Source organism: Schistocerca piceifrons, chromosome 3 (genome assembly GCF_021461385.2).
Source record: "Schistocerca piceifrons isolate TAMUIC-IGC-003096 chromosome 3, iqSchPice1.1, whole genome shotgun sequence".
In the NCBI taxonomy this organism is placed as follows: domain Eukaryota; kingdom Metazoa; phylum Arthropoda; class Insecta; order Orthoptera; family Acrididae; genus Schistocerca; species Schistocerca piceifrons.
In genome coordinates this window covers 936,123,995-936,146,609 of record NC_060140.1, presented here as the reverse complement: position 1 = coordinate 936,146,609, position 22,615 = coordinate 936,123,995, and the positions used below count along the sequence as shown (strand labels likewise).

The following is a 22,615-nucleotide window of genomic DNA, read 5'->3' as shown; positions in this document are numbered from 1 at the left end:
GAGATAGTGGATGAAATACTTAATATTTTACTTCACAAGTGCCTCCGACAAATCAGTGTCACACAGTGGAATATAAATGGGATATAATGGATGTGGCCATGGCTAATGCAACCCTAGAAGACCAGTGCTGCTGCCAAGCATTACAATACAAACTCAGAGGAAATGACATGTCTCGCAAAATATTGTCAGCAGGATCTTACCCAATAATTAGGATGTTTACATATACATATAAATGATTACTCTGCAATTCACAGTTAAGTGCTGGCAGAGGTTTTATTAAAATACCATCAAGCTGCTTCTCTACCATTCTAATCTCTAACAGCATGCTGGAAAAAAAACACTTAAATCTTTCAGTGTGAGTTCCAATTTCTCTTATATTATTACTATGGTCAGTTCTCTCTATGCAGGTGGGTGCCAACAAAATATTTTCACACTTTTGGGAGAATGTTGGTGATTGAAATTTCATGAAGAGAGCCTGCAGCAGGGAAAAATACCTTTGTTTTAATGACTGCCATCTCAATTTGTGTATCATATCTGCAGCACTTTCTCCCTTATTTCACAGTAATACAAAATGAGCTGCCCTCCTTTGAACTTTTTCAATGTTCTCCAACAGTCCTATCTGATGCGGATCCAACACCGCACAGCAGTGCACCAGAAGAGGGCAAACAAGCATACTGTAAGAAGTTTCTTTAGTAAACCTGCTAGTTTTCTAAGTGTTCCACCAATAAATCACAGTCTGTGGTTTGCTTTCCCCACAACATTATCTACGTGACTGTTCCAATTGAAGTTATTTGTAATCCCTAAGTATTTAGTGCTGATGTAGATGACTTCACACTTTTCATGAGTTTAATAAAGCGCCACTTTTTGCACCTTGCAGATATCTTTCTAAATCATTTTGCAATTCATTTCTATCATCTGATGACTTTAAATGATGGTAAATGACAGCATCATCTGCAAACAATCTACGAGGGCTGCTCAAATTATCTCCTAAATCATTTATGTAGATCAAGAACAACAAAGCACCCACAACACTTTCTTGACAAATACCAAATATTATTTCTATTTTACTCTATGACTTTCCATAAGTTATTATGAACTACGACCTTTCTGACAGGAAGTCATGAATCCAGTCACACAACTGAGATAATACTCCATAGGCCCGCAGTTTAATAAGAAGTCTCTTTTGAGGAGCAGGTCAAAAGCCTTCTGGAAATATAAAAATATGGGATCAATTTGATGTCCTCTGTCAATAGGACTCATTACTTCATGAGAATAAAGAGCTAGTTGTGTCCCACTTTCTGAATCTGTGTTGGCTATTTGTCAAGTAATCATTTTCTTCTAGGTGATTCACAAGGGGAGCATAGTACATGTTCCAAAATTGTACTGAAAATTGATGTTAGTGATATGGGTCTGCAATTCAGCATTTTAAGTGGGTATTGGTGTGACATGTGGAACTTTTCTCTCTTTGGGTACAGATCTTTCTACAAGCAAGTGGTTTTGTATGATTGCTAAGTATGGAGCTATTGTATCAGCATACTCTGAAAGGAACCTGACTGGTATACAATCTGGACCAGAAGCTTTGCTTTTGTTACATGTTTTAATTTCTAAATTATTCATGTTGGCATTTGTTCTTGATTCTAATACTGGAATATTTACTTTGTCTTCTTTTGTGAAGGAATTTCAGAAAATCCGGTTCAGTAACTCTACTTTAGTGGCACTGTCAGCAATAACATCACCATTGTTATCACGCAGTAAAGGTACTGATTGCATCTTGGCTCTAGCATACTTCGCATATGGACAGAATCTCTTTGGGTTTTCTGCCAGATATTGTGACATTGTGGAAACTATTAAAAACATCTCGCATTAAAGTTCATGTTAAATTTCAAGATTCTGAAAAACCTAGCCAACCTAGGGGATTTTGCACCTTTTCCGTTGATTCTGCAATAGTGTTCTGACCTGTTTTGTGTATGATGGGGAACAATACCATCTCTTATTAATTTATTTGGTATATATCTCTCGACTGCTATCAATACTATTTCTTTGAATTTAAACCACATCTGATCTACACTTACATAGCCAGATTGGAAGAAGTGGAGACAGTCCTTTAGGGAGGTGTTCAGCAAATTCTTATCTGATTTCTTTAAATAGATTTATTTGCATTTATTTTTGGTGGATTTGGATGTTATTGTATTCAGTCTAGCTACAACAACTGTGTGATCACTAATCCCTTTTTCTGTCATGATGCTCCTGATTTGGTCAGGATTCTTTGTTGCTAAGAGGTCAAGTTTGTTTTTGCAAACATTTACACTCCAAGTGGACTCCTGAAATAGTTGTTCAAAATAATTTTCTGAGAAGGTATTCAGTATGATTTCAGATAATATTTTGTGCCTGCCACTGACTTTAAACATGTATTTTTGCCAACATATCAAGGGTAGATTGAGATCATCACAAACTACACCTTAATGAGTGGGGTAACTATTTGAAATGAGACTCAAGTTTTCTTTGAATTGATCAGCAACTGAATCATCTGTGTCATGGGGTTGGTAAAAGGAACCAGTTATTAATTTATTCTGGTTGTCAAGTATAACCTCTACCCACACTAATTCAAAGAAAGTCTCAACTTTAGTTTCACTATAAGGTAAACTACTTCCAACAGCAATGAGCAGTCCATCATCATTGGTATTTAATCTATCCTTACTGTATTTTGGTTGAATTTATTTCCAGCTTTCACCAGCTTTGCATACCTGGTTTCTATGCCTACTCTCATTCTGCGTTCGTCCTGCACCCTTTGAAACTGAAGCTCTTTCTCCTATTTACCAAGACCCTCTAACCTAAAAAAACTCCAAGTCCCTCCACACAGCCTCTGCTACGCACATAGCCACTTACTGTATAATGGACTGTTGACTATTTAATAGAACCTAGAGACCCACCACCCTATGGTGCAAATCAAGGAATCTGCAACATACATGGTTGCAGAACCCTCTGAGCCTCTGACTGAGACCCTCCACTCTGTTCCAAAGGACCAAAGTTGGTCCTGTCGATGATACTACAAATGGTGAGCTCTGCCTTCATCTTGCAGTCTTCACTACTTCAGCTAGGTTCCTGAAACCACAGAAAACCTCTTCCAATCCAAAGCGACACACTTTGTTAATACTAACATGAGCAACTGAATCATCCGTGTCATGGAGTTGGTAAAAGGAACCAGTTATTAATTTATTCTGGTTGTCAAGTATAACCTCAGTACTGTCGATGATGCTACAAATGGTGAGCTCTGCCTTCATCTGGCAGTCTTCACTACTTCAGCTAGGTTCCTGAAACCACAGGAAACCTCTTCCAATCCAAAGTGACACACTTTGTTAGTACCAACATGAGCCACTACCTGCATTTGGATGCATCCTGTTCCACATCTGGAATGACTCCTTCCATTATCCAAACAGAGTGCACACTGGATTCCTTTGCCTCCTTCGCAGCCATAGCCTTAAGGGACCCCATTACACTCCTAATGTTAGAACTCCCAACTACCAGTAGTCCCACCCTCTGTGATTGCCCAGACCTTGCAGGCAAGAAGATTCCTCTGTAACACAGGAGAAACTTCATCTGGCTAGGGATAAGTCACAGATAGTGCCTGAAACCCATTCCTCACATGGACCACGGAGGCCAACCAATGATAGTCCTTCACTGCTGGCCACAGCTCGGAATGACTTTTCTCGACCATGGGTGATGTATCAGCCTCAGTGTGGGCATTATCAGGAGTAGCCACAGTAGTAGACCGATCGGGGGACACACGGGTTTGGCTGGACGTTCCTCAGATCACCCCGTCTGGCTCCCCACAGTGATGCCCATCGGCAACAGTCTCAAGCTGTGTGACCGAAGCCACTGCCGCCTGGAAATGTGAATGGTGGGTCACCAACCCTGCTCACATCCGAACACAGCAATCACAGTTACTAACCATACTAAACACAGCCTGATAAAAAGTTGAAACTAAAGAACACTGACAAAATGTAAAGCAAGTTGCTTCTTATGAGAAGCTGTGTCAACTCAAAACACTGTGATGAGCTGCTGCTGCTATGAGAGCTATCACTTGCCTGGGTAATCTAACTACTATAAGCGACTCTTGAAACACAAAAAAGACACATAGTGCAACGCACAAAGGTGACCAGTGCACATAGACACAAAGCACGTACTGATCCTGTGAAAGTGTTTCTCAAGCACATGTGTAAAGTTACAGACATGGGTTCGTTGAAAGAAAGGACAAGGCTTACGGAAAGCTCACTCTATATTTATCATGAAACTACGTTATACCTTAAAATCATAACTCACTTAAGAACTTAATATTATAATTTCCATGCATGTGCATTAATGAAGTAGAAGTGCTTTGACTTACATCAGTTTCAGTTAGGAGCTATTGCTATTCCCTACACTTTCTCTCCGTTTCCCATGTGAATCCGGTTTATAATTCCTCTTCTTTATATCTGAATATTATAGCCGATATTCTGAATATTACTCATACAGACTCTAATGACAATGTTCTATAAGCACCTCGTAGGATAGAAATAATATCATTTGTGTTGCATGCAAAAGTCTTACTGGTTGTCCCTGCCTCAGTTTATGTGCCCGAACACTAACTATGAATGTAACTATAGCAAACAGTATTGACTTCGTTTTATTTTATCAACTGGAAAAAGACCATTGAAGGAAGCAAAATATACCAAACACATCCGTACCAGACACAGTCAGAAGAATAATGGAAGAGGCTTACAGCTCATTCACAGCCAACACTTTAACCCTCAGCTTTCCAAAATCTCAAATTATACACATCCAAAAAATAAAAATGGCTGAAAGTTACCAGGATCGGAGATCAATGGGCATACTCTGCATGACACTCAAAGTTCCAGGGTATACAGATGGATAATAAACTAAGGTGCAACCAGCCTATTGATAAGTCAATCAAAAAGCTCAGTTCTGCCTGATTTGTACTCAGAGATCTCTCTTACTGTGTCGACCTCCAGACAAGACTATCATACTTTCACTCAGTTCTTTCCTATGGCATAATCTTCTGGGGCATCGCAACTAAGGTGAAAAAGATGTTTATTCTACAGAGGTGTGCAATAAGAATATTGTGTTAAGCTGATAACCAAACATTTTGCTGAAGCCTCTTCAGGGACCTAGGGGTCCTTAAACTTACATTCTAATACATACATTCTGTAATAACATTTGTACTTAATAACAAGAGTGAACTTAGCAATTCACAACCACACTACTAGAAGCAGAAATAATTTTAGCTAAATATGATCATTAGGACTATCCTGAATGAAATGCAAACTGATTCATGCAGAAAAGCCTTTTGTATGCTAAAAACATTGACATTTCCATCCATATACATATAGAGAAAAATATTATAATTAACAAAAGGCAATACATAACTAGAAAATATGCAGATGTTCATTCATGTGACACAAGAAATAAAGACCCACTGAGAAGTACACTGCAGAGATGGAGAGATCTTGAAAACAGTCCTCAGTACTCAGGTGTGCAACTGAAAAGAGTCTTCCAAAGAGTCTACACAACAGCATGAGTGGAAAGACATTCTAAGAAACTTCCAAAGGATTATTTAGTGCAAAAAGAATTTTTTTGTAGAGGTTTGTATGTGTAAATGACGAGGAATGTTTCTATTACCTGTACATATTTATTGTAATCACCTGAATAATTGTATGGATCATATTTTTTGTATGACTGTTGTGAAATCACCTGAGTTAAAGAACATGTAAACAACTTTAAGATCTAAACATAAATCAAAAGCAAAATTTTATACAACATTACTATCACATTTGCCAATTTGATGTTTTGTATTGTAATATGTAGATTCAGTGTTTTAAGACATTAAATTAAGTTGATTTGTCCTATATTACAAGTTCAGACTCTGTACAACACATAATCAAATATTCTGGTACAAAAATCTGTGATAGGTTTCCAGTGGACAGCAGACAGGAAATTGAAAAATCCCCCTATGTTTAACAACATTTCTGAATACTTGGCTCAGAAATGTACACTATGTGATCAAAATTATCTGGACACCAATCTCAAAATGCCTTACAAGTCCTTGACGCCCTCCGTCGGTAATGCTGGAATTCAATATAGTGTTGGCGCACTCATAGCCTTGATGACAGTTTCCACTTTCACAGGCATACGTTCAATCAGGTGCTGAAAGGTTTCTTGGGGAATGGCAGCCCATTCTTCACGGAGTGCTTCACTGAGGAGAGTTATAGATGCCAGTCAGTGAGACTAGTATGAAGTCAGCATTCCAAAACATCCCAAAGGGATTCAAGTCAGGACTCTGTGCAGGCCAGTCCATTACAGGGATGTTATTGTCATGTAACCACTCCATCAGAGGCCATACATTATGAACTGGTGCTTGATCGTATTGAAAGATGCAATTGCAATCCCCGAATTGCTCTTCAACAGTGGGAAGCAAGAAGGTGCTTAAAACATCGATGTAAGCCTGTGCTATGGTAATGCACACAAAACAACAAGGGGTGCAAGCCCCCTCCACGAAAAACACGTCCACACCATAACATCACCACCTCCGAATTTTGCTGTTGGCACTACACATGCTGGCAGGTGATTTTCACTGGGCATTCGCCATACCCACACACTGCCATCGGATCACCATATTGTGAACCATGATTCATCACTCCACACAACATTTTTCCACTGTTCAATCATCCAATGTTTACGCTCCTTACAACAAGCAAGGTGTCATTTGGCATTTACCGGCGTGATGTGTGGCTTATCAGTAGCTGCTCGAGCATGAAATATAAGTTTCCTAATCTCCCACCTAGCTGTCATAGTCCTTGCAATGAATCCTGATGCAATTTGGAATTCCTGTGTGGTGGACTGGATAGGTGTTTGCCTATTACACTTTACAACCCTCTACAACTGTCAGTGGCCTATGTCAGTCAACAGATGAGGTCAGGCTGTACACTTTGTGGTGTACATGTCACTTCACATTTCCACTTAACTATTACATCAGGAACAGTGGGCCTAGGGACGTTTAGGAGTGTGGAAATCCCACATACAGATGTATGACGGAAGTGACACCCAATCACTTGACCACGTTCGAAGTCCGTGAGTTCTGATCTCTCATGATGTCTAATGATTACTGAGGTCGGTGATACAGAGTACCTGGCAGTAGGTGGCAGCACAGTGCACGTAATAAGAAAAACATATGTTTTTGGGGGTGTCCGGATGCTTTTGATCACATAGTGTAATTTCCGCCTAACTCTAATACTTGTACCAGATAGGTTCTGAGGTTTCCAGTATATAGACAGTTAATAGTCATCTCTGTTAATTTCTGTGACATTTTTCAAAGTAGCTGTTTTTCTCTTAACACACCTAGAAGTAAATGCCATAACTATCAGTTTCAGCAATGTAAAGTCCACGAATGAATAGTAATAATATCACAAAAAGGACAGATTGCTGCTCACCACGTAGAGGAGATACTGAGTCACAGACAGGCACAACAAAAAGATTGCTATACATTTGAGCTTTCAGCCAAAAGGCCTTCTCTGCAGTAGAAAACAAACATTCATTCATACAAGCACAACACTCTTACACGACCAATGTCTCTGGCCTGTGAGGTCAGATTGTATCGCCAGAGACAAATGTCATGTGTGTGTGAGTTGTATGTGCAAATGTGTGTGTGTGTGTGTTCTACATTAGAAGAAGGCCTTTTGGCCAAAAACTCCAATGTATAGCAACCTTTTTGTTGTGCCTGTCTGTCTCCTCTATAAGTTTACTAAAACATTTTTAGGGATGCTCATGACCCCATGACCTCTTTCTCTCCCTCCCCACCCAACACCAATCCTGAATCCACACCTGCTATCTGCTGAGGTGGGTCTTTCATGCCATTAAGGAGCTGTGAACTTACACAGAGTCCAACAAGATTTATTAAATTATTGTGCAAGGGCAGCTTTCAGTCCAAATCAGTTTCTTTCATATTATGTGCACACTACGCAGGCTTGATACAGGATAATTCCAGAAAGGTGATGCAGATAAATGATTTGTGAAGCACTGATGCTAGGGCAGAATTGTGCAGAAAGGTGGAAGAACTGAACCTGAGTATGGATCACATCCAAAACTTAAAGGAATGGTGAATGTCTGAACTGAATTTGACGCTTGTATGGATGAATGAATCTCAAAGCATCCAGAGAGTAATGACATGACCTGAACCAATAGCAGTCATTGTTATTATGACAAGGGTGACTACATTTACAAAACAAAGTCAGGCTTGTGATGAACATACAGTAAGCATTGAGACACTGAAACAAAGTTCCTACTGCCTGCTCTTAAACAGTCACTTTCAGTACTGTTATGGCATTACCTCATGTTTGATGGACTGAGAATGGCTAGGGAAATCTGTAGAGCTCAGAGCAACATCTCACCACCAATGAAAAGTTGATGGTGTGAAATAGTAGAGAGAAGAGATCTTGGAAGAGCTGGAGCAACTACAAAAAACAGACTAGATTTTGGCGAATAGTAATGCAGTGTCAAGCATCTAAGAATAGAAATGTGAAGTAACTAATTCTTTTTTTTGTATAAAAAAATCTACACTCCCACTACAACATGATTTCTCCGGCAAACTGGTTGACAACTGTGAGGAGGCAAATTGAGTGACTGAGAATGAGATTAGGCTACAAGTGACAACAAATTTTGATACTTATATTGCTGCACAAGATGTGGAGTATTCCATGACTCTGTCATAACACAAAGTTATTCCAAAATGTATATTAACACTCTTTTAAAATCACAACATTGAGTAAAGAGTTGACATCTCTTGAATACAGTATATGAGAGCAGTAAAGGTGGTTATGACACTTTGAAAGGACAATACAATTTCTATTCTCTAGAGAGAGCTACAACATGTACAAAGACAAAGGAAACACGTGTTCAGGATAACCAATGGTGACCACTTGCCCCATAATATCAGGAAATGGTCCAGGGCCTTTGTCTAAAACAGCTGCAGGAAAGGTTGGTGGGACTGAATTGCAGCTAAACAGTATGATTACTTTGCTTGATAAGCAAAGAAAGCTGATTTAAAACAGCAAAAAATATATTTTACTATTCTCCCTATTACAAAACATGAGTTAATGTGTGTCACACAATTGAGCTTACATAAAATTAGCTCCATGAGAAAACTCTACCTAATTTTTAAAAGCTGAAATATTCCCCCCCCAATCTCCTTAATGGAGGTAAGACAAAATATGATGTCTTACTGCATGAGCTATGATATGAAAACATTAAAGCTGTTCAGTGTTCCTTACAAACTATCTAACATGAAATAGAAGATATCCTTGTCCAATTCCACCAGAAGCTTACAACCATGAGCAAGTTCAGGAAAAGAAAAGTAAAAGATGTGTAATGCAACAAATCTTGAGTATTTATGACTATTTTTCTTAAACTGAATGACACTTGCAAACTGTAATGCATTATTTACTATTAAACACCAAACTGAAGAACCCCCCAAATACAACCACAACCACATAGCTGAGTGCTTAATGAAGACCCCCCTCGTCCACTCCTATTAGTCTTTTCAGTCTCTTACAGATTTTAATTGGAAGCTTATTCTTCCCCACCCCACCACTCACCAGTCTCCTCAGACTGATGCTTGTCTTACATAGTATGACTGTTGTGTCATTAGGATAACTGCTCAGCATAGATAAACATGATGAGTGTATGAAGAGTTTAGAGACAGATTTGCATTGCCACCATCTCTCTCCCTTCATGCCAGCAAGTGAATTATGGTGTCAATTTCTTCTAATTCCAGAATTTGAACAGGCTATCTCTGAGATTAAATTACTATACTTGCATGAATTAATGATCTCAGCCATGAAAGAAAGCAATGTTCTATAAATTAGACCTGTTGCACAGAAAACTCTTCAGAAACAGACCTCACCTTTCTACGATTATATCCACCTGTGTTAGCATTAATGGGACACTGATTACAGCCTTTGCATATTATTATTGTTATTATTATTATTATTACTATTATTATTATTATTAAGTGTTTTTTATATGTTTATTTACTAGCCATTCAGCACGTTTACCATGCAGTTGGCTTCATCAAAAGACATTTTACATATCCATAAAAGTATAGTTGTCACTAATTTTTACATTATACATTATGCTTATATAATATTATTATTATTACTCTTTTAGGCTGTCTTTTGGGATAATAATCCAGAGTGAAGATCTATAGGAAATTGTTCACTATGGAAAACTGAGCAACATACTGAGTTATGTGGGGACACAATCATACATGCCAACAAATCACCCCTTCATTCCTTCCAAAAGACTGTAGAATGTATACCAAGAAAAATTCAAAATTAATTTTACAATAATAATTCATCTCCAACCAATACACAAATGATTTTTATAGTCAAGACAAAAAATTGTAACAATGTGTCAACTGGTAAATGCTAATAAATCATAAAGCTCTGCTTCCTTTACTACAGTAGATTTCAGTGTCCCTTACCTGTAAGCATTCCTGATGCAAATGACCAATAACTTGTTGACTCAGAGAATGTAAAACACGAGGTGAGCAATTTGATGGTCCAGGACCCATCAACAGTTTTTTAGGTACATTTAGTGCCTTTAGCAAACTTTTTGGGGGTTCAATCATGCCACTAGGGTTCATCTTTCACAGAATTGCTGTAGGTCACTTTCTTCTCAGACTCTCACTGCACACTGACATATCTGTGCTCTTGAATATTTATGAAGCCTGAGACCGAGCACTTATCAGCTTGACCTGTGACCTATTTTCTGTTTACATATTGTATAACTACCCGACATTGACACTTTTTGATAAGACACAAATAGAACTTTAACATCTACACTACTGATTATATTTCACAAGTAATGCAATTATTTGCAATTTTGTGTAAATACCAAGAAAGTCCAGAAGCACTACACTTTCTTTGTGAAATTTGTTGCAGACACTATGCAATAAAATTGTGTATCGTGTTCCACATTTTATGCTGCATAGTTGTATATGACGGTTTATATATTTGTAATAAGGAATGGTTGATTAAACAATAACATGGGACAGGTGCTGAAATTAAAGTGAAAATTCAGAAAGTTTATTTATATCATCTGTTACTTCTTATGCAGCGTTGTCTCATTACCCTTGTAGATTGAAAAATGAAGACATGTTCAGTTACTTCAACAAAACATTGTTTCTTTTTCCATAACTTACAAGAATGTATTACACAGCATGAATCAGACTTCAAGCCATGCAGTAATAGATGACAACCAGAAATAAGGCAACTATGAAAAACATTTGAAGATTATGGCTTAATGACATCAGGCAATAGCTTTCTATTTACTGTATTTCATTTTAAAGATGGATGTAGTTACATAACAAAGAAGACAGCATAAATTTATCTACATAAGGGTAGATCACCACTCATTGATTCAATAAAGCAAAAATTAAAAATGGAGTAACAGACTGGAATACAGTGGTTTACATTCAGCTATGCTCTCTCTCTCTCTCTCTCTCTCTCTCTCTCTCTCACTCTCGTTTGTAATTGAATTATTAGAAAATGCGCACAGACAGGCATTAAAATCTATTGACAGTGTTGAACTGAGAGTAGTCATATGAACAGGAAGTTGAACAATACAAAAGTTAGGCATGCTGCATAGGGAAACATAGTGACTGTCTTTCATGTTATTGTGTATATATAACTACATAATAAAAATATTATGAAAAGGATTTTTGCTAGTCACCATATAGCGGAGTTGCTAAGTTGCAGATAGGCACAACAAAATACTGTCACAGAATAAACTTTCGGCCAATGAGGCCTTTGTCAAAAATAGACCACACACTCACACACACACACACACACAAATGCAACTCACCCACACGTGAGCAGTCTCCGGCAGCTGAAGGCACTTTTATATTTTTTAAAAATATATAATAAAAAAGTTGATCATGATAGTTCTCAGCTTATAAAGTGGTATTTTTCTTATAAGTACACAACAACAGCAGACAGTGTCAAGAAGTATTGTGTGTAGGGCATGTATTTAAAATATGGCTCTTCATGAGAACCTTATTCACAAATATATTTTTTAAAATAAAAATGAAATGTAGTCAGGAAGTAGCACTTTTGCAATATTTAGTTTAGTTATTTCCATGTTCCATGGACCATATATGTTATCTCTCACAGTGATGTGGAACACATCAGAAATACACATATAGTATTCTCTCTCTCTATGAAAAATGTGGTAACATGCCACCCATTTACATGAATGTCTTGTGCTACATTTTTCACTACATACAGTGGTTTACATTCAGCTATGTTCAATTCTCTCTCTCTCTCTCTCTCTCTCTCTCTCTCTCTCTCTCTCTCTCTCTCTCTCTCTCTCTCGCTCTCTCTCCCTCCCTCTCTCTATCTATCTATCTATCTATCTCTATCTATCTGTTGTTGTTGTTGCGGTCTTCAGTCCTGAGACTGGTTTGATGCAGCTCTCCATGCTACTCTATCCTGAGCAAGCTTCTTCATCTCCCAGTACCTACTGCAACCTACATCCTTCAGAATCTGTTTAGTGTATTTATCTCTCGGTCTCCCTCTACGATTTTTACCCTCCACGCTGCCCTCCAATACTAAATTGGTGATCCCTTGATGCCTCAGAACATGTCCCACCAACCGATCCCTTCTTCTAGTCAAGTTGTGCCACAAACTTCTCTTCTCCCCAATCCTATTCAATACCTCCTCAATAGTTAAATGATCTACCCATCTAATCTTCAGCATTATTCTGTAGCACCACATTTCAAAAGCTTCTATTCTCTTCTTGTCCAAACTAGTTATCGTCCGTGTTTCACTTCCATACATGGCTACGCTCCATACAAATACTTTCAGAAATGACTTCCTGACACTTAGATCTATACTCGATGTTAACAAATTTCTCTTCTTCAGAAACGCTTTCATTGCCATTGGCAGTCTACATTTTATATCCCCTCTACTTCGACCATCATCAGTTATTTTGCTCCCCAAATAGCAAAACTCCTTTACTACTTTAAGTGTCCCATTTCCTAATCTAATTCCCTCAGCATCACCCGACTTAATTTGTCTACATTCCATTATCCTCATTTTGCTTTTGTTGATGTTCATCTTATACCCTCCTTTCATGACACTGTCCATTCCGTTCAACTGCTCTTCCAAGTCCTTTGCTGTCTCTGACAGAATTACAATGTCATCGGCGAACCTCAAAGTTTTTATTTCTTCTCCGTGGATTTTAATACCTACTCTGAATTTTTCTTTTGTTTCCTTGCTCAATATATAGATTGAATAACATCAGGGATAGGCTACAACCCTGTATCACTTACTTTCCAACCACTGCTTCCCTTTCGTGCCCCTCGACTCTTGTAACTGCCATCTGGTTTCTGTACAAATTGTAAATAGCCTTTCGCTCCCTGTATTTTACCCTTCAGAATTTGAAAGAGAGTATTCCAGTCAACATTGTCAAATGGTTTCTTGTCTACAAGTGCTAGAAACGTAGGTTTGCCTTTCCTTAATCTAGCTTCTAAGATAAGTCGTAGGGTCAGTATTGCCTCATGTGTTCCAATATTTCTACGGAATCCAAACTGATCTTCCCCGAGGTCAGCTTCTACCAGTTTTTCCATTCGTCTGTAGAGAATACGCATTAGTATTTTGTATCCATGACTTATTAAACTGATTGTTCGGTAATTTTCACATCTGTCAGCACCTGCTTTCTTTAGGATCGGAATTATTATATTCTTCTTGAAGTCTGAGGCTATTTCACCTGTCTCATACATCTTGCTCACCAGATGGTAGAGTTTTGTCAGGACTGGCTCTCCCAAGGCTGTCAGTAGTTCCAATGAAATGTTGTCAACTCCCGGGGCCTTGTTTCGACTCAGGTCTTTCAGTGTTCTGTCAAACTCTTCACGCAGTATCGTATCTCCCATTTCATCTTCATCTACATCCTCTTCTATTTCCATAATATTGTCCTCAAGTACATTGCCCTTGTATAGACACTCTATATACTCCCTCCACCTTTCTGCTCTCCCTTCTTTGCTTAGAACTGGGTTTCCATTTCAGCTCTTGATATTCATACAAGTGGTTCTCTTTTCTCCAAAGGTCTCTTTAATTTTCCTGTAGGCAGTATCTATCTTACCCCTAGTGAGATAAGCCTCTACATCCTTACATTTGTCCTCTAGCCATCCCTTCTTAGCCATTTTGCACTTCCTGTCGATCTCGTTTTTGAGACGTTTGTATTCCTTTTTGCCTGCTTCATTTACTGCATTTTTTATATTTTCTCCTTTCATCAATTAAATTCAGTATTTCTTTTGCTACCCAAGGATTTCTACTAGCCCTCATCTTTTTACCTACCAGGTCCTCTGCTACCTTCACTACCTCATCTCTCAAAGCTACCCATTCTTCTTCTACTGTATTTCTTTCCCCCGTTCTTGTCAATTGTTCCCTTATGCTCTCCCTGAAACTCTGTACAACCTCTGGTTCTTTCAGTTTATGCGGGTCCCATCTCCTTAAATTCCCACCTTTTTGCAGTTTCTTCAGTTTTAATCTACAGTTCGTAACCAATAGATTGTGATCAGAGTCCACATCTGCCCCTGGAAATGTCTTACAATTTAAAACCTGGTTCCTAAATCTCTGTCTTACCATTATGTAATCTATCTGAAACCTGTCAGTATCTACAGCCTTCTTCAATGTATACAACTTTCTTTTATGATTCTTGAACCTAGTGTTAGCTATGATTAAATTGTGCTCTGTGTAAAATTCTATCAGGTGGCTTCCTCTTTCATTTCTTAGACCCAATCCATATTCACCTACTATGTTTCCTTCTCTCCCTTTTCTTACTACCGAATTCCAGTCACCAATGACTATTAAATTTTTGTTTCCCTTCACTATCTGAATAATTTCTTTTATTTCATCATACATTTCTTCAATTTATTCGTCATCTGCAGAGCTAGTTGGCATATAAACTTGTACTACTGTAGTAGGCATGGGCTTCATGTCTATCTTGGCCACAATAATGCGTTCACTACGCTGTTTGTAGTAGCTTACTCACACTTCTATTTTTTTATTCATTATTAAACCTACTCCTGCATTACCCCTATTTGATTTTGTATTTATAACCCTGTATTCACCTGACCAAAAGTCTTGTTCCTGCTGCCACCGAACTTCACCAATTCCTACTATATCTAACTTTAACCCATCCATTTCCCTTTTTAAATTTTCTAACCTACCTGCCCGATTAAGGGATCTGACATTCCACGCTCCGATCCGTAGAATGCCAGTTTTCTTTCTCCTGATAACAACGTCCTCTTGAGTAGTCCCCGCCTGGAGATCCGAATGGGGGACTATTTTACCTCCGGAATATTTTACCCAAGAGGATGCCATCATCATTTAATCATACAGTAAAGCTGCATGCCCTTGGGAAAAATTACGGCCGTAGATTCCCCTTGCTTTCAGCCGTTCACAGTAACAGCACAGCAAGGCCGTTTTGGTTAGTGTTACATGGGCCGTTTTGGTTAGTGTTACAAGGCCAGATCAGTCAATCATCCAGACTGTTGCCCCTGCAACTACTGAAAAGGCTGCTGCCCCTCTTCAGGAACCACATGTTTGTCTGGCCTCTCAACAGATACCCCTACGTTGTGGTTGCACCTACGGTACGGCTATCTGTATCGCTGAGGCACGCAAGCCTCCCCACCAATGGCAAGGTCAGTGGTTCTTGGTGGGTCTGTCTATCTATCTATCTATCTATCTATCTATCTATATAATGGAAGGAAACATTCCACATGGGAAAAATTATATATAAAAACAAAGATGAGGTGACTTACCGAACAAAAGCGCTGGCAGGTCGATAGACACACAAACAAACACAAACATACACACAAAATTCAAGCTTTCGCAACAAACTGTTGCCTCATCAGGAAAGAGGGAAGGAGAGGGGAAGACGAAAGGAAGTGGGTTTTAAGGGAGAGGGTAAGGAGTCATTCCAATCCCGGGAGCGGAAAGACTTACCTTAGGGGGAAAAAAGGACAGGTATACACTCGCACACACGCACATATCCATCCGTCTGTATGTGTGGATGGATATGTGCGTGTGTGCGAGTGTATACCTGTCCTTTTTTCCCCCTAAGGTAAGTCTTTCCGCTCCCGGGATTGGAATGACTCCTTACCCTCTCCCTTAAAACCCACTTCCTTTCGTCTTCCCCTCTCCTTCCCTCTTTCCTGATGAGGCAACAGTTTGTTGCGAAAGCTTGAATTTTGTGTGTATGTTTGTGTTTGTTTGTGTGTCTATCGACCTGCCAGCGCTTTTGTTCGGTAAGTCACCTCATCTTTGTTTTTATATATAATATCTATCTATCTATCTATATAATAGAGGGAAACATTCCACGTGGGAAAAATATATCTAAAAACATAGATTCCGTAACTTACCAAACGAAAGCGTTGGTACGTTGATAGAGACAATAACAAACACAAACACACACACAAATTTCAAGCTTTCGCAACCCATAGTTGCTTCATCAGGAAAGAGGGAAGGAGAGGGAAAGACGAAAGGATGTGGGCTTTAAGGGAGAGGGTAAGGAGTCATTCCAATCCCGGGAGCGGAAAGACTTACTTTGGGGGGAATCCCACTCCTGGGATTGGAATGACTCCTTACCCCCTCCCTTAAAACCCACATCCTTTCGTCTTTCCCCCTCCTTCCCTCTTTTCTGATGAAGCAACCGTGGGTTGCGAAAGCTTGAAATTTGTGTGTGTGTGTGTGTGTGTGTGTGTGTGTGTGTGTGTGTGTGTGTTTGTGTTTGTTATTGTCTCTATCAATGTACCAACGCTTTCGTTTGGTAAGTTACAGAATCTATGTTTTTAGATATACTTATCTATCTATCTATCTATCTATCTATCTACTTATCTCCCACTGACTAAAATTCATCTCCAAAACCTGATATTATCCATAACACAAATTCATCTCCAAAATCTGATATTATCCATAACACAAAAGTTTCAGAGCTCAGAAATGTAATATTTGTAACATGTGACTCCCATTTCAGATTCTTTGTAAAACAAACACCTAAGAATTTCATTTATTCATCGACCCTCATGTATTATTTCTAATGGTGTTGAAGGGCCTTATGCAGTAGAGAATTTCCTGTATTGTGTTTTCTGTATGTATTTAATAGTCCACTTGCATAGAACCAGTTGTCAATTTCAATGAAAATTTTTATTTACAGCTGTTGAAGTTTCTCCATTACACAAAGAGAACTATTTCTGCTGCTTGGATTATGATGGCAACAAGAGAGGACTTAGTATCAATTCCTGTGGTACTCTGTAGTGATTATCCCCCATTCTGAAGATGTTTCATTCTGTGCACTTTCAGAGTTACTTAAGCAAAGCTCTGAATACTTTTAGTTGGCTAGAATGAAACCTAGTTATCACCAAGATGTCTTCTACCATAACAGTTTAGCTTCTGCATGAGAAATTAAATTAAATGCATATTTCAAACTTCTTTCCACATCCCAGAGATCACACTCTCTGTGCGCTCCATCAAATTTGATTAATGTAATGTAATGCAATGTTCCGGATATGTGGCATACCTCATCTGCACAGTCTAATATTTCTGACAATTCAGAAAATAGCAGTTAATTGTATTTTAATGTATTATCATTTATTTTTTACACAGTCAGTTTTTTATGATAAAAACATAACCAGTTTTGGTCTTCAAAGGCTATCTTCATATGCTATGGATGGCGTTTGAAGAAAGTGTTCATGCATTGTCAACTTGTAATCAAATGCTGTCCATTCCATCTGAAGATGGCCCCTGAAGGCCAAAACCGGTTATGACTGTATCACAAAAAAGTGACTATTAAAAAATACAAAAAAAATTCCTTACAATACGGCAACCATTATTTCTGCATACAGATTAAGATTTTTCGAAAACTGCATTTTTCAGTTAAATTTTATATGATATGATTTTTAACTGGAAAACGGCTTGTTCTGGGGAGTGATCCATTTGAATTCCAGACTGAAACTAAGCACCTTATTTTGGAATAGACATGTTATTGTTTTTAAAGATGTATTCTTTTCGAGTATGCTCAAGAAGGTTGTAAGCAGTGAGACTGGATGATAATTATTAATATTCGTCTTCCTACCTTTCTTGAAAGGGACCTGACAATAGAATACTTCAGTCTGTCTGGAAATATCTCCAGCAATATTGATGAATTGCATATGTGACTGAGTACAAAATGACTCTGAGCACTATGGGACTTAACATCTGTGGTCATCAGTCCCCTAGAACTTAGAACTACTTAAACCTAACTAACCTAAGGACATCACACACATCCATGCCCAAGGCAGGATTCGAACCTGCAACCGTAGCGGTCATGCAGTTCCAGACTGAAGCGCCTAGATCCGCACGGCCACACTGGTCACAACTGAGTACATTGAGTACATGTGAATAACAGGATTTTACTAGTTTAGTCAAAAATATTATAACTCTGTGGCAGTTTTCTTTTCAGGAATTTAATTGCATTCTTAGTTTCTTTGGCATAGCATAAAGTAATTGTGATTTGCCTGTATATGTGTGGCATTAATACTGATTCTTGCATATATTCTATTGCATTGTCCCTTTAACTGTCCATACCAATCTCCTGAGCTACTTTTAGGAGCTAGGCATTAAACGTATTGTCTACCTGACTGCTACCATTTACTATTTTGCTTTTTTCATTGTAATAACAAAGTCAATTCAGTCCTTAACTGATTTGCTGCTTTCTCTTTCAACTATTTCCCATATAGATTTAATTTTATTACGTGAACTAGTAACTTCAGATATTATACATTTTTTTTAAATTTTTATAGCTTTCTATAATACAGCACTGTATTTTGTTGTAATATGAAATCAGTCCTTCTCTGATTGTCCCAGCCATGTAATCTTGTTTGCTGTTGTAGTCTTCAGTCTGAAGACTGGTCTGATACAGATCTCCCCATTAGCCTATCCCATGCAACTGCGACATCTCCAAATAACAGGAATTTACAGGAGATGACATGGGTGTAATTTATAACGAACCAAATGCTAACATAAAATTTAATCTGTTCCATGATAAATTCATATCATTATTTGAAAATAGCTTTCCACATAAGCTAATCAGAAAGGACACTAAACATTGATGTAAAATCATGGATCTCTGGAGGGGTTAAAGTATCTTGTGAAAGGAAAATGGAAATGTATCTTTTGGCAAGAACGAGTAGGGATCCCGTAGCAGTTACGCACTACAAAAGCTGCTCAAAATTACTAAGAAATGCTATTTAAAATCAAATAAGTCGCACATGTCAGAAGTCCGTACTTCTGAGAACAGACTTAAGGCTATATGGAATATATTGAAATTTGTAAAATATGGAGTGTATTGAAATTTCTTAAATACAAAAGAAAGCATAGGGACAAACAGCACAGGGAGCAAAATCACAGCAGTATTTTGAAAATGTAACTTTGATAAAATTCAATTATATGAATGTTTAACCAAGTTCACCTTCTGCAATTAAGAAAATTATACATTCTTTCAAAAATAAAATCTCATCTGGTTTTGATGATGTTTCCAAAAGAGTACTAAAAATGTGTTCCCATGTAATAAAATCGGTCTTATCTTAAATATGTAATGCATCACTAACTTAAGGCATTTTTCCAGAGAGACTGAAATATTCCATTGTTAAACCCCTCTTTAAGAAAGGTGATAAGACAGTTGTCAATAACCAGCAATCTTTCTCACTCCTGGCATCATTGTCCAAAATTTTTTAGAAGATGATGTATCCTAGAATAGTATTTCACATTAGCAACATGCAGGAAATCACAGTTTGGGTTTCAGAAAGGTTGATCTACTGAGAATGGCATTTACAAGTTCAGTCATCAGATTTTAATAGCATTAAATAATACAATAGTGCCAATTGGCATTTTCTGTGACCTCTCTAAGGCATTTGACTTTGTGATCCACAGTACTATCCTAGATAAACTGACATTTTATGGGATTGATGGTATAGCTGACCAATGAATAATGTCATATCTAACCAAAATAATGTAGAAAGTTGTAGTTAATAATTCAAGCAATATAGTTCAGGGACATGTTTGTGACGGGAGAAATCACATACACGTTTCCACAAGGTTCAACCTTAGGTCCACCACTGTTCTTCCTATATGTAAACGATCTCATGTCTAGTATACAACAAGCAGAATTATTCCTTTTTGCAGATGACACTAGTATTGTAATTAATCCAAGCATATGTACATTTATTATTATTCATGTATTTATTTATTTTTATGTTCCATAGATCCTTGATGCAAGTGTATCACTAGCATGTAGAACGTGTCAGATTATTACAGTAATAACCATATCTAAATGGTCATGAGGCTTACAAACTATATCATATATAAAGAGATTCGTGAGGTTCAAGTGTTTAAACAACAACACAGATTATAGTAGTAATAATGATTACACAAACAAATTAAAATTCTTACATTCTAACACACATAAAAAGCATTCAAGTGCTACATAATCAGTTCTTAAAGGAATGCTTAAAATTAAACACATTGTACTAATTGTTACACATTGTCACAAAATTCCTGTGAAAAATAGAAAGAACTATTCAAAAGATAAAGTTTCAGCTGTTTTTTTTTTTAATTTAGTCATATCCCCAATGACTGATTTAACATGAAATGGAAGTTTATTGTATATTTTTATGATTGAATAATATACTCTTCCTGTACCATGCTGAGAGTTTTTATATCTTTGTAAAGGTCACATTTACTCTTTTTATCATGATCGTGATGATTGTTTTGTAAACTGTATGATTATTGTCCACATATCACGTTAGTTAAAAAAATGTAATGAGATGGTATGGTGAGGATCCCAAGCTGTTTGAAAAAGTTTCTGCAAGAGCATCTCCAGCCATAATTCTGATGACCCTTCCCTGTGCAGTAAAGACTTTGTTTGCTCATTTCTGGCTACCCGACAATATGAAGCCATATGTCATAAGTGAATGGAAATATCACAGGTATACAGCTTTAATTGTTTCCAAGTCTCAAACAGATGAAATTGAGTAAATGGCAAATGATGCTGAATTCAGTCATTTACATAGGTCTTTGATGTGAACTGACCAGTTTAGATTGTTGCTTATGTATGGTCCCAGGAATTTGGAAGACTCAACTCCCAATATTTATTTGTCACCACATTTTATTTCAATTTTTTCCTGTTTTTTATTTGCTGCTTGAAACTGAATGAATTGAGTCTTGTGAGCATTGAGTGACAGACCATTTGAAGTGAACGAATCTAGAGCTTCTACGAATACAGTGGTCGTAATGTTCTCTAGAGTGCAGTTGGGTGTTTTGTCAATCATAATGGTTATTGTTATAACGTCAAGTTTAACAAATATATTTCAGAACGACACAACACATATAAGTCACAGAGTAAGTTGACAAGCAAGACATGTGTACACGTTAGCATTCGAATGAGCACTGAATCCCAGTCTAGCGGCCGCTGCTCGGCTGGCCGCTTAGGTGGCGCAGCTGCTGCACGGCTGGCAGACAGCGCCGCACGTAGAGGACGCGCGTAATTGCGCGGCGGCGCTTTGAATGAGTCACAACAGTTGTGTCATCAGCTAACAGCGTGAAGCGTGCTTTTTGTGTCATACAGCATGGAAGATCATTGATAAAGATTGGGACCAATCACCAAGCTCTGTGGCACTCCACATTTTACTATTCCCCAGTCAGAGCAGGCAGGTGGCATTGCAGAATTGTTCAATACTACCTTCTGCCTTCTGTAGTCTAGACATGACTTGAGCCACATACTTACTTTACCATTTAACCGATAGTGCTCATCCTTCGCCAGTAGAATCTTGTAAGCTACACAGCTGAATGCTTTAGACAGATCTCAGAAGATTCCCACTGGTGACATTTTATTGTTTATGGATTTAAGGAGCTGATGAACAAATGTGAAAATGGCATGTTCTGTTGAAGTACCCTTTTGGAATCCAAATTGATTTTCATTAAGGATTTTATTTTTATTAAGATGCTCCGTGATTCTCTTGAACATTAGTTTCTCTAGGATTTTAGAGAGACTTGTTAACAATGAAATTGGCCAGTTATTGGAAAGATCAGCTTTATCACCTTTTTTGAACAGTGGTTTCATAACTGCATATTTGAGTCTATTAGGGGCAGTACTTTGATTTATGGAGTCATGTGACAGAGAACTTCAAGTACTAATTTGCAGCAGTACTTCAGTACTTTGATAGATATAAGATCCACACCAGTGGAATCTTTATTTTTCATTTTCCTTATTATCTTCTCAATCTCTTCAGTTGTAATATATGGGATATGCATCTGACTAATTTTATTCTGCACTGCTTTTTGTAGAAGCTTCATGGCTTCAACTCTAGACCCTTAACAACCAGTTTGATCTGCTACTGTAAAAAAATGGTTGTTGAAGATAATGACAACTATATCACCTTCCTCTACCATGCTTACATTATGACACACTTTGATACTGTCTGTATCTTCTGTAATTTTTCCTGTATCCCCTTTGACCACCTTCCAAA

At 37.9% G+C, this 22,615-nt stretch overlaps 1 protein-coding gene across 1 annotated transcript in view; it reads right to left on the bottom strand.

The window, feature by feature from the left end:
* LOC124789821 (alanine--glyoxylate aminotransferase-like) overlaps window positions 1–10,763 on the bottom strand; it is a 69,057-nt gene extending 58,294 nt beyond the window's left edge. Inside the window, exon 1 of the mRNA XM_047257305.1 lies at window positions 10,532–10,763. Coding sequence (XP_047113261.1) covers window positions 10,532–10,693 — 162 coding nt within the window. The 5' untranslated portion in view covers window positions 10,694–10,763. The remainder of the gene's footprint in view (window positions 1–10,531) is intronic.
* Window positions 10,764–22,615: the final 11,852 nt, after the last annotated feature.